Source organism: Petromyzon marinus, chromosome 5 (assembly GCF_048934315.1).
Source record: "Petromyzon marinus isolate PM22_M1 ecotype Great Lakes invasive population chromosome 5, UKy_Petmar_22M1.pri1.0, whole genome shotgun sequence".
NCBI lineage: Eukaryota > Metazoa > Chordata > Hyperoartia > Petromyzontiformes > Petromyzontidae > Petromyzon > Petromyzon marinus.
Genome location: NC_133671.1, coordinates 20440296 through 20457054, shown reverse-complemented (window position 1 = coordinate 20457054; position 16759 = coordinate 20440296). Strand labels below are relative to the sequence as shown.

The 16759-nt window shown below is 48.3% G+C and overlaps 1 protein-coding gene across 2 annotated transcripts; it reads right to left on the bottom strand.

The window, feature by feature from the left end:
* Positions 1 to 2: 2 nt before the first annotated feature.
* Positions 3 to 16712, bottom strand: CCDC92 (coiled-coil domain containing 92). Of its 2 annotated transcripts, none has more exons than XM_032947342.2 (5): positions 16481 to 16712; positions 9124 to 9322; positions 7255 to 7299; positions 1880 to 2237; positions 3 to 1774 (listed from the first exon to the last, which is right to left on the bottom strand). In XM_032947342.2, exons 2-5 carry the CDS (start codon positions 9263 to 9265, stop codon positions 1318 to 1320), a joined length of 1002 nt encoding a protein of 333 aa, XP_032803233.2. In that variant the 5' UTR covers positions 9266 to 9322; positions 16481 to 16712; the 3' UTR covers positions 3 to 1317. The 2 variants fall into 2 exon arrangements, with proteins under 2 accessions (XP_032803233.2, XP_032803231.2); XM_032947340.2 differs by having other exon boundaries at positions 1880 to 2240; positions 16481 to 16710.
* Between the last annotated feature and the right edge of the window lie 47 nt (positions 16713 to 16759).

Here is a 16759-nt window from a genome sequence, read left to right as displayed (position 1 = left end):
TGTGTAAGGCGTTGGCTCTTTTTATTTTGAATCATTTTTAAATTATCATCACCATTATCGTAATGTTTTGTAATTATTATTTACTACGTAGCATACAGCAAATCATGAGTAGGTAAAAAACGTGTCTAGGTCGACTTAAATAAAGAATTAGATTGACCGGGCGCTGAAACGGAGGCGTAGAGATCCCAATCGGCGTGAGAAACGGCCACGTTGCATACCGCGCCAGGGCTTAAGTGGCACGCAATTTCTGCCCTTCACGCCTTTGCTAGCGATACCCGGGTAGTGCAAGGAACCTGGGAGTCCATTATTTACAAGCTCACTGCGTGCCGACTTTGCAAGGAGTGAACGGAAGCATTGTAAGGCCATCGGGCATCAATGCTACATTGCAGTGAGCGTCGAAAGGACGGAAAGATGAAACGTACTGAGAGCGTTCCAAAATGTCAATTATAACCTGCAAAGCATGCGACGGCTTTGAGTTTAATATTGTCAGAAATAAATACAAACAGATAAAAACAACACGAACGCTAAAATAATTAGTCATGAGCTGCAGCTTTCAGTCAATTTAAGATATTTGTCTTTTGGTGGAGTAACAATTTTCTAACTTGTATATGACTCCACCTGGTTCCCCTTAGCTCCAGCACAATGAAGGATTTACCTTTGTGAGAAGTTGTGACAGAATGTTGGTTACTGGGATATACCTATAGATGTTAGCGTTAACTTATGAGAATCTTAGCTCACTTAATATACCCAGGCACAGCAATGTAACAAAATATGACGGCTCAAAAGAAGACATCTAGCAACACCCACAAATCTGCCAACGCAAGAAGTTGATTATCTAACTGCATCGAAAATAACGAAAAACATTAAAACAGGCATCAGTGCAACGGCTTCAAAATATTAGAAAAAAATCATGACAAAAATAAAAACAACTCAAAACGTTGGATTCAAAGATCAGGTCAAACGTATAAAAAGATGTAAGTGCACAAGGGACTGGCATAAAGTTAACCATGGGTCATGCTAAATGACAAAGCCTCAGCCCTCTCAGATCACGTTTTGCTCTCACCTTAAGTGGCAACGTCCTTCTATCTACAATGAAGCCACAGTAATAATAAAAAGCATCTCCTCACCACATAGCATTGGCCATTTTAATCGCGTGGCAATGCGGTTGTATTACTATGAAATACGGCGGCTCTTGGAGATCTGGGAAGGCTGAGGTGACGGGGATGAGGGACACGGCGGCGAGGCGAGGGATAGAGGGGATGAGGGACGGGAACGGCAGGGGGGGGGGGATGACAGAGGGAGCTCGTGGGGAGCAGCTCACACGGAGCGGTCCGTCTCTCCACGCGCGAGGAGCACGCTCGCGCCGTTCAGCGGCTCCACGGCCAGGGTGTGAACCTCCGGCGCCGTCGGTCCGGGAGGCGCCGCCTGGGCCGTGCGGCGCCTCGGCCGCGCCCCCGTGCGCGCCGGAGAGATGGGCGGGATGAGCGCCGGCCGCAGCTCGAGAGGCGCGCAGGGCGGCGGACGCCTGGGCGGCGGCGGCGGCGGCAGCAGCAGGAAAGGCGCGGGGTCCGGCATGCCGTCCCCGTCGCGTCGCGCCACGGACGCGAATCCCGCATCCCTCCGCGACGTCGCCGCCGCCGCCGCCGCCGCCGGCGTCGCTTCCAGCTCGGATTCGTCGAGGACGCCCGCCGTCGGGCTCATTCGCACCGATCGCCGTCGCACGCTCTCGGCGGACCGCTGCCTTGCAGACGACGGCGGCGGCGTCGGAGAAAACCTGCCCGCGGACACAAAGCCTCAGTTGCAGCCGCGAGCGCTGCGAACGGACGGCCGTGGGGCAATTGCTTACGGAAGCCGCCGCAATGACCGACGAGAGCCGTACCTCTGGGAGAACGCAACTTCCCGAGCGTGGACTCCTGGGCCTTGGCTATCGCGCTTTCTCGCCGTCTCCGCGGACTGTATGGACGGTTGGTTGACGCTGATTTGGCGCTTGGCAGCATGCAGCTGTGATGTGAGGTAAGCGATGGTGCTGCCCTTTTGCTCCAACTCCCGTGACAGCGCGCTCAGCTTGTGGCTCTTGGCGCGGAGTTGCTCCAGGTACCGCCGTTCGCGCTCGCTGGCGCCCGCCTTCAGTGCCAGCAGGTGGGCAGTCGTCTGCTCCAGCTGGTCACTGAGTGAGCGATTCTCCTGCTCCTGTGCCCGCAGTTTGGCTTCAAGCTCCTGGTGGCGCTGTTGCAGGTCTCCTTCGGCAAAATGGGTGGAACATTCAATTCCATTTCATAGCGTTGCTGGACAGGGTCAGCATGCACGCAAGCCGTATAATAATTCACAAACTAAAATCGATTCGTACGCCCACAATAAGTGCACAGCATCGCGCACGTCAAAAAATACATATTTTTAGATTAAAATTATATGTGCAGTTATGCTGATGTCGCTTTAGTTTAATATAATTAATTACAAACATAATTCGTTATCTACAGAGAAAAAAAAGACACCAAAGTTTGAGCACTTTATTTCAGAAGGGTCCTCTCCCTCGGGATGTTGCGCCAACACAACCCTCTCTCACCTCAACACGATTGCTTGTGTTGCGATCGAAACGTCGTGATATTTTTTATTATTTTTATATCTACGTGGCTTTACCGAAGGACCCATAGAATATTTATTCCTGCAGTCCACGAAAGTTTTAAGTCAAGATTTAACTGCCATATGCTTTTATGTATGGGAGGAAACCGCAGAACCTAGAAGGAAACACAAAAAGAAGCTATACAAACATTATAAATGAGATGGGACCAATTAGACAAAATAATGATTCTTTGATTCTCATTGCTACCTGGAATTGTGAAAATATAATAAAAAGTAAAACATAACGTGTTATTTGACATACACGGTGCCCTGGGTGGAAAAAAACAACACACCTCTAAGGTTTATAACTGGGAGAGCAGGTGGTCTATGTCTCTCTGGGTCTCGTGTCTCTCTATGTCTCTCTGTATCTCTCTATGTTTATCAGTGTCTCTCTGTATCTCTCTATGTCTCTCTGTATCTCTCTATGTCTCTCTGGGTCTCTGTGTGTCTCTCTGTGTGTCTCTCTGGGTCTCTCTATGTCTCTCTGTATCTCTCTATGTCTCTCTGGGTCTCTGTGTGTCTCTCTGGGTCTCTCTGTTTTCTCAGTGTCTCTCTATGTTTATCAGTGTCTCTCTGTATTTCTCTATGTCTCTCTAGGTCTCTGTATCTCTATGTCTCTCTGGGTCTCTGTGTGTCTCTCTGTGTCTCTCTATGTTTATCAGTGTCTCTCTCTGTATCTCTCTATGTCTCTCTGTATCTCTCTATGTCTCTCTGGGTCTCTGTGTGCCTCTCTGTATGTCTCTCTGGGTCTCTCTATGTTTTCTCAGTGTCTCTCTATGTTTATCAGTGTCTCTCTGTATCTTTCTGTCTCTCTGGGTCTCTGTGTCTCTCTGTGTGTCTCTCTGTCTCTCTATGTTTCTCAGTGTCTCTCTATGTTTATCAGTGTCTCTCTGTATCTCTCTATGTCTCTCTGGGTCTCTGTATCTCTATGTCTCTCTGGGTCTCTGTGTGTCTCTCTGTGTCTCTCTGGGTCTCTCTATGTTTTCTCAGTGTCTCTCTCTGTCTCTCTATGTCTCTCTGTATCTCTCTATGTCTCTCTATGTTTCTCAGTGTATCTCTGTATCTCTATGTCTCTCTGGGTCTCTGTGTGTCTCTCTGTGTGTCTCTCTGGGTCTCTCTATGCTTTCTCAGTGTCTCTCTCTGTCTCTCTATGTCTCTCTGTATCTCTCTGTGTCTCTCTATGTTTCTCAGTGTATCTCTATGTCTCTCAGTGTTTCTGTTTCTCGGTGTCTCTCTGTGTCTTTATATATTCCTCAGTGTCTATATTTATGTATTTTTCTCACTGTGTCAATGTTGCTGCGTACCTCCATTTGTATCCCGAGTACATTTTTGCTATCCCTCGCAGCTTTGCACCACCCTCAGTGGCCAACCCCGGTTGCCCACCGCTAATGTTAAGGCTGGGCGTGACCAAAAAGGCCTGAGATGACAACCCATCAGTGTGCGCAAGAGGAGAAGCAACTTTTGAAAGTAACAAAGGAAACAAAGAACTTAATTAACGTAAAATGTGCACATAAATAACTTGAAATGGCTACCAACGGGCAAAAAAATGCATTACTTAAAATGACCTGAAGAAATACACCTCGAAAAATTATGGGATTATTTTTGGCGATAGTGCAGATGCATGTTTAAAAAATAACTCGACACATTCATCAATATCACTTAAAACAGAAACATTTAAAATGAAATAACAATTTGGGCATCGCTGGTTTGAAGACGGGCTATTTCCCGAAACAGCCTAACATATACAGTGAGGGAAAAAAGTATTTGATCCCCTGCTGATTTTGTACGTTTGCCCACTGACAAAAAAATTATCAGTCTATAATTTTAATGGTAGGTTGATTTGAACAGTGAGAGACAGAATAACAACAAAAAAATCCAGAAAAACGCATGTCAAAAATGTTGTAAATTGATTTGCATTTTAATGAGGGAAATAAGTATTTGACCCCTCTGCAAAACATGACTTAGTACTTGGTGGCAAAACCCTTGTTGGCAATCACAGAGGTCAGACGTTTCTTGTAGTTGGCCACCAGGTTTGCACACATCTCAGGAGGGATTTTGTCCCACTACTCTTTGCAGATCTTCTCCAAGTCATTAAGGTTTCGAGGCGGACGTTTGGCAACTCGAACCTAAAGCTCCCTCCACAGATTTTCTATGGGATTAAGGTCTGGAGTCTGGCTAGGCCACTCCAGGACCTTAATGTGCTTCTTCTTGAGCCACTCCTTTGTTGCCTTGGCCGTATGTTTTGGGTCATTGTCATGCTGGAATACCCATCCACGACCCATTTTCAATGTCCTGGCTGAGGGAAGGAGGTTCTCACCCAAGATTTGACGGGACATGGCCCCGTCCATCGTCCTTTTGATGCGGTGAAGTTGTCCTGTCCCCTTAGCAGAAAAACACCCCCAAAGCATAATGTTTCCACCTCCATGTTTGACGGTGAGGATGGTGTTCTTGGGGTCATAGGCAGCATTCCTCCTCCTCCAAACACGGCGAGTTGAGTTGATGCCAAAGAGCTCCATTTTTGTCTCACCTGACCACAACACTTTCACCCAGTTGTCCTCCGAATCATTCAGATGGTCATTGGCAAACTTCAGACAGGCATGTATATGTGCTTTCTTGAGCAGGGGGACCTTGCGGGCGCTGCAGGATTTCAGTCCTTCACGGCATAGTGTGTTACCAATTGTTTTCTTGGTGACTATGGTCCCAGCTGCCTTGAGATCATTGACAAGATCCTCCCGTGCAGTTCTGGGCTGATTCCTCACCGTTCTCATGATCATTGCAACTCCACGAGGTGAGATCTTGCATGGAGCCCCAGACCGAGGGAGATTGACAGTTATTTTGTGTTTCTTCCATTTGTGAATAATCGCACCAACTGTTGTCACCTTCTCACCACGCTGCTTGGCAATGGTCTTGTAGCCCATTCCAGCCTTGTGTAGATCTACAATCTTGTCCCTGACATCCTTGGAGGGCTCTTTGGTCTTGGCCTTGGAGGAGAGTTTGGAATCTGATCGATTGATTGCTTCTGTGGACAGGTGTCTTTTATACAGGTAACAAGCTGAGATTAGGAGCACTCCCTTTAAGAGTGTGCTCCTAATCTCAGCTCATTACCTGTATAAAAGACACCTGGGAGCCAGAAATCTTTCTTATATGAGAGGGGGTCAAATACTTATTTCCCTCATTAAAATGCAAATCAATTTATAACATTTTTGACATGCGTTTTTCTGGATTTTGTTGTTGTTATTCTCTCTCACTGTTCAAATAAACCTACCATTAAAATTATAGACTGATTATTTCTTTGTCAGTGGGCAAACGTACAAAATCAGTAGGGGATCAAATACTTTTTTCCCTCACTGTACTGTATACATTTTATACAAGGAAAAGTTAACAAAAAAGGTGGTGAGTTTCTTTAACATTTGTGCTTATAATGAGTCTGTGTGCGACACCGAAAACCGTGTGCGGTGTCGCATTGCATAAAAACTGTCAGTCTCCGAGCTCCAAATAACGTGTTCACTCAGAGGTGCCCATTGGCCGAATTTTGCGATAAAACATCCCATTACTTTAAAGCATGCGTATGTTGTTTTCATGCCAGTTGCTCACATTGAGCTTTCCCGGGACCCCGTGGGAGCTACTTTGGAATGATCTGAACAGCGGGCAGGCGTCGTTGAATAATGCATGCCGCAGCGCGCAGCAAGCGTGAATCATCCGCACAAGTCGTGTGAACTCCCACTGCCAAATACCCCCCCTTCGCCCCCCCCCCCCCCAAGTACCGCAAGCATGCTGCATACAGCAGTCGAAAAAAACCCACGGCTCCCGTGCCGTGTAGCCAGCGATCTTTTGGGAAAGGCGACTTCGGATCCGTAAAGGTGTCACAAGACTATGTTTTTAGACTCCCGGGCGACAGCGCAGCAACCCATTACCCGGCGTGAATTATTGATGCGACTGAAGGCTGCTGATGCGTAAGGCTACTTCCGCGTCCTGACATCATTCTCCTCCAAAAATAAAAATGGATCAACGGCAACGCGGGGTAATGTAGACATTGCCCTGTGCCTTGCCGCAGTCCAGCCCTGCCCATGCAGTGTTTTAGCCGTGCGCAGTGCTAGGACCGCATTATCCAATGGGCATAATAGGCACTGTCCCCAGTGCCTATAGGAACCTTAAACCGGCCCTGCGCAGTGCTGTAGCTGCTCCGTGCCTAATGCTTACAGTTCCACACCAGAGTAGATAACGATGCATTAGCGTTGCTGGTTATCCAAAGTAAAATCGATCCGTGTCATTTTAAAACGATTCCCCCCCCCCCCGCCCAGATGTATTATTATTACAATAATTAATTTGTTATTAAGTTACGCCATTTTAATGCTTCATTTATTGATGGTGTTGTGCTGCAAGCATTTGAGAGTAGGAGTCTTGCACAGGGCCAGTGGTTTGTAAGCGATGCGCACTGTAAGCGTGCAGTATTTATTTCACGGTGACTAATCTACGTTAAAAGTGATACGAATCTGACAACAGAGGCTCCCTAGTAAGGCGGGGCAGCTGCAACGATACCGCCACCGGACCATTAGGAAAATCAATTTGTAATCCAGCGACCTCGGAAGGATAAAACGTGGCACCACCGACGGCCATCGCAGAAATGGATCTCACCTGGCTTATTTTCAGACTTGACTTTTGCCAACTGAAAGGTCAAATCTGCAGAGAGAATGACAAGCATCAGTCACGACATGCGCTTCAGTGAAAGGAAGGCCCATCAAGTTGTCCGAGCGGTACAATTGTCCATTAGTTCCTGCTGGCTCTTGTAAAAACTACAAACTAAACGATTTTTTTATTTTACCAGGTAAGGCCCACTGAGCTATATAGCTCTTTTTCAGAAGTGATCTGGCTACAAATGATAGCTCAATGAAGTGGCTTTTAATGTGAAAATGTATAGCAGCCAAATACTCCAAACGCATGTTTCTAAATTTGGAGGGAAAAAAGGGAAGACAGAAAAATCCACGTGACCATGGGGAGAACACGCAAACTCCAAATACACAGCAGGCGTAAGGGTCAGGATCGAACCCACGACCTCTGTATACAGGGCAAGGTAATTAACATCTCGCCACCATGGCACCCATTGTGAGTGTTGAGTGCACCCTTACAAGTAACTATTCCTATCTCTACAACTACATCTATAAATAACTATCTCTATAAATGAATGACAATAGAAAGGGCAGTCAAAAAGTGAGAATGAGATAAAGTGAGATACTTTTTTTTGGGGATATATCGAAGGCCTAAAGTTACATTCCAGTTGTACAATACATGATCATACGTCAAGAGTGTTAACTATTGCGAAAATTTCGATTTAAAGCTTTCGTGACTGCAAGGATTCATCTTCTTTGGTTCTTTCGGTAAAGTCACGTAGAATGAGAATAAAATAATAAATTGATAAAATAAAATAACACAATAATATTCTCACGACGTTTCGGCCACAACACAAGCAGCCTTCATCAGCGCTCCTACCAGACAGTCTCGTCCCTTCACCTGATGAAGGCCGCTTGTGTTGTGGCCGAAACGTCGTGAGAATATTATTTTGTTATTTTATTTTATCAATTTATTATTTTATTCTCATTCTCTTGCGAAAAGATACGTGAAAAATGTTAATGTGGTCTCATAATGTTAAGACTGCCAAAAGGTTATGTTTTAACTTTAAGTACACTCCCGATACACACTTGCCGATCCTACCAGATTTTTACACGGTAAGCTCCCGATTTTCTCTTCGACCACAACCCGGTTTGCAAAGCAGAGCATACCACTTTATAAATTCCAAAAGATATTTGTCGCAATTTTTCGTGTAAAAAAAAACCGGCGTGCGATGAAGGCGGTTTTACAAATCGGCAGCCTGATGCAGCCCCACGGCAGACGATGACAACTGTGTTATCGTAGTCGCCCAATCCCTGCTCAGCTTCCGAGACTGCACGAGATTACGCACGTTCCGGGTGAGGTGGTCATGAGCTAAATAGTCACGAAGCTATTGTGCATGGGCAATAAGTAAATCGGTGATGCTTTCGAGCCCCTTGATACTTCAGTATCACAGATTTATTTACAAGGCTGATAAAGAGTGAATTTTATGATGAGTCACTAATTTCAAATGGTTATCTCATAATTCACTGTTGTTGGCCACGAAAATAAATTGCAGCAGTTAAAGTTATGCCACCGTAAGTGGCACCGTCAAGTGAATTATTTTTTTAAAATGTAAATCTCATCAGGCCCCATGGTGGTGCCAAGTGCAGTCTCCAACTCGTATAATCCACTCGAACGCTCTCGCCTCTCTATTTACGTGCTATGAAGTAAAGCCAAGGCCACAGTGTTATTGACGAATGTGTTTTCAGTGAAATGTCTGTTCTGTGCTCATGGACGATACTCAAAATGTTACCATGCACCAGAGCCCCTTTCATGGAGCACCTGTTCCCTAGTCCCCTGCTGCTGCCGCCCCCCACACCCAGTCCACCACCACCACCCCTGCTACACCCGGCTGACCTGTGCAACGCTGCTGCAGGCTGCGGATCTCGGTGTGAAGGCCCTGCAGGGTGGCGGCGTGCTCCTGCTGCAGGAACAGCAGGTTCCGCCGGGCGCTCTGCACCTGCATCTCGAGGGGCTGCAGCGCCGCCGCCGCCGCCATGGTGGCCACCCCTTTGTCGGGCACAAAGTGCGTGCGTGCGTGCGTGCGCCCGTCCTCCTGCAAGAATTAGACACCCACTTGTCGTTTGGCAAGCACTGGCCGCGGCGCTGATACGCACGTTGGCGCCAGCATGTCTGACGTGGATCGTCGCCGCGGTCCTTGGACGCCTTCCCATAGATTTCAGCAAAAAAAAAATAGAAAGCACCGGGGGTGAACTAGGAAGTTCGGCCCTCTGGCGCGATGCACCGCGCGCTGTTCGTGAAAACCTGCGGGAGCTAAACAAGCTCCCGGCACGTGGAGCGAAACGTTGGACATCGTGCCGAACATCGAGTGGTACGACTCGAAAAACGCACCGAAGAGCTGTACAGAACAAATGCCGAAAACCTAACGTGTGTCACTGAGAGCAGAGGACAGTCCATGCACCCGGCAGAGTAATTTTAACTTCAATAAATTACAAGGAGATGGTGCATAGCAACAGATGTTCTGTGCTTAAGAGGTCATCCGTTCACAATCCATTTCAAACCCACGTAATGAGGAATTAATCTGTTGATCCATCTCCAGATCGTCACACATCTGCAAATGCCTTTTAAAAATTTGTGACGTAAGAATCCGTGCCACTGCCTTCAGTGTCTCTTTATCAAGTCCAGCTTAGCATGCAATTGGCTCAGCGAGCTAAAACCAAATATCAAATCAGATGATTATAAGCAAACAACTAAGCAGTTGCTTGAAAGATCAGCAGTCACACGGTGAGTCTCGCGGTAGCGGTGATGGAGTGGGTTTGATCCGCTGCTCTCCGTGCACGTTTGGTAATCTCACATTCGCGCTGTGCGGCATTGGTGCTGTTCTTGCTGTGATGTAGACCCTGTGCTGCATTGTTAGGGATGGGCTAATGGGCCTTTGCGCTCAAATACAATTTCAGCCGCAACGTGACTGTTTCCCGCTGCCGTTCCGGTAATCACATTTCAGCTGTTGAGGCCCTGAGGGTAATAGACCGATGTGAACCCCATCTTGCCTCTCTCGGGCCTATGTGCCCATGTCTCTGTTTTTTTTATCGAAGGAAAACAGACGAAAAAAAGGAAGCTACCTACACGCATGGGTAATTTTTCGCTGGAATTACGGAATACAGTACTCCCGTTAACGTCAAGAAAGGTCTTTTTTTCTCCCCTAATTCCTTTATATATTTTTAGCAGAGACAGTTTTTATCCAACGAAAGGCATCCAATTTCGATGCGGGTGCAATGAATTCCAATGCTGGTTAATATAATGTGCCCACTGCTGTTAGGACATTCCAGGATGTGACAGTTAATTTAGCCAACGTGGAAGTGAGCAGCCTGTAAAAAAAATACACTCTCTCTTGATGTGATGTGAGAGGTGCTATTTGTCTTGCAGAGTTAAATTGAAATTCTTTGCCAGCGCACAAATAAAGCCGCTGTACGGGGCCTGGGCCGGTAAAGCGAAGCCAGTAACGCAAACAGCCAGCTCTCTCAGCCCGCAGCCTAACAAATGATTAATCCTGCGCACGCTGTGCAGAAAGGCTACTCAAGCGACCAGTCATATAACCTTCCCCAAGGCAAGCGCGTACTCTCCTCAAAGCGCTGTCAAATGGTTAAGCACTCGCCCGCATTAACGCTGCACTGCGTACGGGAGAAAGTGTGTAATGCTTCACACGGGCCCTGCATCGTGTCCGCACGACGTGCGCGCTAACGCGCCGGTGATGGACGCTGCAACTCCGCGCGAGGCGGTTTATTTTTCGTTGTCGGGGGGGTGGAGGGGTAACATCGAACGCGCTCGCTGAGTTTGTGAAAAACGAGCAAAATATTTAGGCTGCACCGCTGCAAGGGGTGTCTGACATCGGCCGTGCGGCAAGGACAAATCGGTGCGCTCGCAGACGTGCGCACGTCTTCTTTTCTCTCCCGCTCTCTCTTTGCGCAGCGTGCCGTAGGGGTACGGGAAACAACAGTGCAGTCACCATTAAGCCACGGCCGCCCTCTTTCCTCCGAGGAATTGGCATCTCCATTAGATCGGAGGAGAAAAAAAACCTCAGCCTTCACGGTTTGTGTTCATTTCCCATGGGAACCAGCTAAGCAGCCGAGGCAGTGCGGGTGGCAAAAGCCAAAGGTCTAGTCCTAAAAACCTTAACTGTCATTGTCTGATCCAGTTGAGGCAACACGCAGGCTGCCAGGTCTGTGGGGTTTTCAAACTGCGTGGACCTTGACATGTGAAATCTATTAGTGTGTTCCAAACATTTACGTTAAAGGGAGGTGGACAGGGGGTCAGTGGCTCCCCACTGGTGGCACCGAAAATAATTAAAAGTGCTCCTGAGGGGCTCCGGATCTCTTGGCTGCAATTCCTTGATCAAACGTGAGCCGCTGCCAGTCCTGGCACAAGGCAGCGGGCCATGGGTTTCCCTGTACGCCCATTCGTGGGTTTGTGCCGAAGATGGTATCGAACCATCTCGTCACCTTCTGCACGGGTGTGCGAAAGCTCCTAACACTCACGTGTTCTCCAAGCGTCAGCCCTTCAGCAAAATATTTTGCCAAAAGTACATCAGAAGCTCAGCACAGTTTTGATACATCAACACATGTGCTTACATTACGTTGACGTAAGGTGAAGGGCAATTCTGAAACAAGTGTGCTACTTTTCATATAAGCACAGCTGGACTTGCTCCCAAGGGGTGTACTTATAACCATCTTCTAATCAATCTGAAGAAGACTCCTTGTGAGCATCATCGGTATACTGTAGTGTGATGCAGTTGAGCCTAGCTGTATGGCCACATCTGTTGTTAATGCTTGCATGCCGTCTACATGTATTATTATTATTGCTAATATAACTTCAGAGCTATCAATAAGAGATCTGAGTGACCCCGCCACAAGCTTCGTGTAAACCATCGTGAGCTTGAACATGCCGGCAGATTCCAGGGGAAACCGCCCGTTTCGTTTGCAACGGTCTCTCGCCGCAATTAGCGGCCGAGGTGCGTTTACAAAGCGAGTTTCTGTCGGTGTCATCTGTCAGCACACGCGTGCGGTGTTACCCACCGCACGGCACACGTCTGTGCAACACGCGGCACAGACATGTGCTGTCCAGAATTTGTTGCTGTCGTGTTCTTTTGGGGAAGAGATCTCATGACAATGTAAACAATAATTAGCAGCATTTTGTCAATCCTCTAGTGGATGAGGGTGAACACCTCCTCATGTCATGGGGGGTGTATGACCATACTTGACCGTATTGGTCAGTGAGGGTTTGCGTAGGGAGGGGCTCAGAAGTTAGCCGTGGCCGGGAATCGAACTTTGGAATTGGTGGGTTCATAGTGTAGTGCGCTAACCATTGCGCCACCACCCACCTAACGCAACTTCCACGAACACGCAGGACGACTGAGGCGGTGGAATGTTGTATACCTTGTGTCCAACCATTACCAATTGCCACGTCTATAGCAGTATTCTAGAATGTGTGTGTTAAGTGTGGGTGTGGACAAGTCGACTGACGGAGTCACCTCAGTCCGTCGACCCCATGGCACCTGGGTCTGTCCCGTGACCTGCTAGCGGGCGTTCGACACTTTACGCGGCCTTAAAAGTGCACCTAGCTTGGCACAAGCGCCGTGGTGACGTCACCGCCACCTAGTGGCGAATAGCGGTTGTTGTGGACAAGTCCAGTGATGGAATTGGCGGCCAACGGATAGCACGCCCGGGAGGGCAACTACCACAGAGCTAGATAGCACGTCCGGGAGGGCAACTACCACAGAGCTAGATAGCAAGCCCGGGAGGGCAACTACCACAGAGCTAGGGCGATGAGATCAGGTCAGGGGCGGAGCTACAGGGGGCGGCTGGGGGGGCTCAGCCCCCCCTGAAATTTGGGGAAAGTCGGTAATCGGGATAACCGGATATCCGGCTGCTGCAAAATGCTGGCTGTCACCTTGTGCTGCCCTGCAGGCTGCTTGAGCGGCAGCCTTTCGAACTTATCAAACTTATTAGCCACATCAGCGGCTCCGACCTATTAATAAACTCCGCGTTCAAATCCAATAAAATTTGTTTTATACATTTGTGGCGCCCATTGGAAAACATTACACTGGATATCTCAGAATATTGAAGTCAGCCCCCCCCAAAGTCAAAATACTGGCTCCGCCCCTGGATCAGGACACGTGCAGAAGAGTGAGATGGACAAGACCGCAGTGGCGCAGGAGCGATGACATGGATACTCCCTATTATCTAGCAGTGGATACAAAAAATTGGTTTATGGTGATGCTGGCAGGACCCTGTGCTGTGTTGATTGTGCCACTACAGTAAAGCCATCCAATTACTGCACTGCACCGTATTTCTTCAGGGAAATTAATCGGAGTGTTGTTGGCTGCTTTATATGCTCGAAAGTTTAAAGACGAAGCAGTCCCCGGCTCTAGCTCATCTGGGATTGGGGGCCAGTGGCAAGGTGAGAGGTCACCATAACAGTGAAATACCACGAGGGAGAGTGAACTTGGGTGGTGCCAAAGGGACATTTGGTGGTGCAGGGACCACTCTGCCACCCACCCCAGCACCACCCCCATCAGTACCGGCCCTGCGACCCAGTGACATCATCATCTGCAAAATATTAAATCCATTGCAACACGTGTGCCACGATCGTAGAATTGAAAATAAACACACCAAGACTCAATTGCCGAAAGAGATCACATATGCAGTATTTCAATACTGCTCGCAGGTGGTTATATCTGGGCATTTAAATTGAGCACACGATTTAAAAAAATGTACAGCCCACGCCACTGCTGGATCTATAAGGCCACCCATGCCATGTTAGTCACGGGGGTTACTTGACCATACTTCACGATACTGGTGTGTGTGGGTCATTGAAGGGACAGGCCCAGAACCAGTTCCGAGATTATTTGGAACCGATGTTAGCTGTGGCCGTTAATCAAACACAGGTCAGTAGGTTTACAGTGCAGTGTGCTTGCCACTGCATCACCTGGGGTGGAGCGGTGGTTAGTGCTGGTGGCGCAGTTATGCTCACATTTAGACACGCGTTATGTTTACAATGCATTACAGTGCAAAAGACCTATAGGCCAGACATCGTAATCTTCATTACATCACATATTAAACTCACTCTGTAGTAATAATGAGTACGTGAGTGATGATGATGAAAGTGATTATGACAAATAATGTTGATGACCGAGATGATGTTCTTTACAGCAATGATGACAACAGGAATAACAATGGCAGAAGTGATGATGGCAGTGATGTTATTGAGTAAAAATGACAGCGATCATGTTTTGATGCTGACCGAAAAGGGAATCAAGATTTATAATGGATATGATTTTTACAATGGCATAATTGGCATCATTGCTACTCCGCTACTGCAATGATTGATGCAGATTTGAAACCAATAACAGCTGATGTTCACTCGAAATAGATTATTGTTACAATACGGTCACAGAAAATAATACACCGTACATTATGGACAGTACTGTTTAACAACGAGACAAATCAATCCTCTTGCTCAGGTTAAACGATTGCGCCAAAGCAGAAACATCAATAAGATATCTCTACATTGCAATAAATAACCATTCACTTTATGAGAGCGACGTTGAGAATACGATGATGGTGACGGCAATTATGACGACGAGAGGAATGATGTTGAAGGCTACAGCTGTGATGTTAAAATTACAAGTTATATTTAATGACGACATTGATGGTTACGGTGATGATTACGATAACAGCGATGATTGCTACACCAATGATTGAGGGTGGTGGCAGTGACGATGTTGAAGATGGCAGTGATGATGACAGCAGTGATGATGAGTGATGATGTTGAAGATGGCAGTGATGAGTGATGATGACTGCCACGATATTTAAGACAAAAGAAACGATGATCGTATGGCTGTGGACAACACCACCATCAAAACAACAAGGACAAATATCCCCCGTGTAGCCTTAACAGGCTGTAGGGGCAAGTGCTGTTAGCGAGCACCTATGACGGCTGGCACGCAACACGAGGGGGTGGATGGCCAGCACCACGCCCGACCGCCTTTGTCTCCCTAGTGGCGATGTTTTTCACATCGCACCAGGTACTCATTTGAGGCTGAGTTGACCTAGGGGAGGACGAGGACCGGTTGAGATAATCGTCACCGGTGTTGTTCGCCGTGAGCGGGAATTGAACTCGGGTCGCCGGGTTCGTAAACGCAGCGCGCTGACAACATCACCGACAACATCACCGACAACACCACCACCACCCAACAACATTACCGACAACACCACCACCCAACAACATCAGCGACAACACCACCAACCAACAACACCACCACCACCCAACAACATTACCGACAACACCACCATCCAACAACACCACCACCACCCAACAACATTACCGACAACACCACCACCCAACAACATCACCGACAACACCACCACCCAACAACACCACCACCCAACAACATTACCGACAACACCACCACCCAACAACACCACCACCACCCAACAACATTACCGACAACACCAACAACACCACCACCACCACCCAACAACATTACCGACAACACCAACAACACCACCCAACAACACCACCATCACCCAACAACATCACCGACAACACCAACAACACCACCCAACAACACCATCAACAACAACGCCACTAACAACAGCAACTGAAACTCGGACAACGGGGCAAAAAACACACCCGTGACCAGTCGCGTTCAAAACCACACACAACATCGCCTCGAGTACATTCCAACCTTTATCCAGCACCCCCCCCCCCCTTGATTGAGGGGGGTCATTGTCTTATTTTTAAGCGAATTCCCCAATGGAACGTGCTTCATTGGCACTAGCAAAGGACGCAGAATTGACGCGTGCGAGCGATAAGGCACCACCACCCAACAACATCACCGACAACACCAACAACACCACCCAACAACAACACCACCACCCAACAACATCACCGACAACACCAACAACACCACCCAACAACATCACCGACAACACCAACAACAGCACCCAACAACATCACCGACAACACCAACAACACCACCCAACAACACCACCACCCAACAACATCACCGACAACACCACCCAACAACACCACCACCACCGCAGGAGACGGAGCGACCAAATCATCTGAGGCGCTGGAATGCGATAGATCGATGGATATAGGTGATGACAGCCGTGAGCATTGACAAACGTGAGCTTTGCTCACGGCAATGATGATGATTATTCAGACCGGCCGACCCGGGCTGTCCGCTCACCGTAGTCGTCGTCGCCGCTGCTGCTGACTGCTGCTACACCCGGGCGCCCTCTCCTCCTCCTCCACCTCCGTCTCTTGCCGGTCGCCCAGCTCGACTGCGAGCGTGAGGCTGCTGCCGGCAGCAGGCGGGCCGGGAACTCCGAGTCGAGGGGCGAGCGACAAGACGGAGTGGGGACCGCTGACGGAGAGCGACCAGACCCCCCCCCCCCCCGCGGTCACCATGGCGACCGGGCCCGCAGGGCGAGACCACTGCGCTCCCCTAACGGGGGGGGGGGGGGGG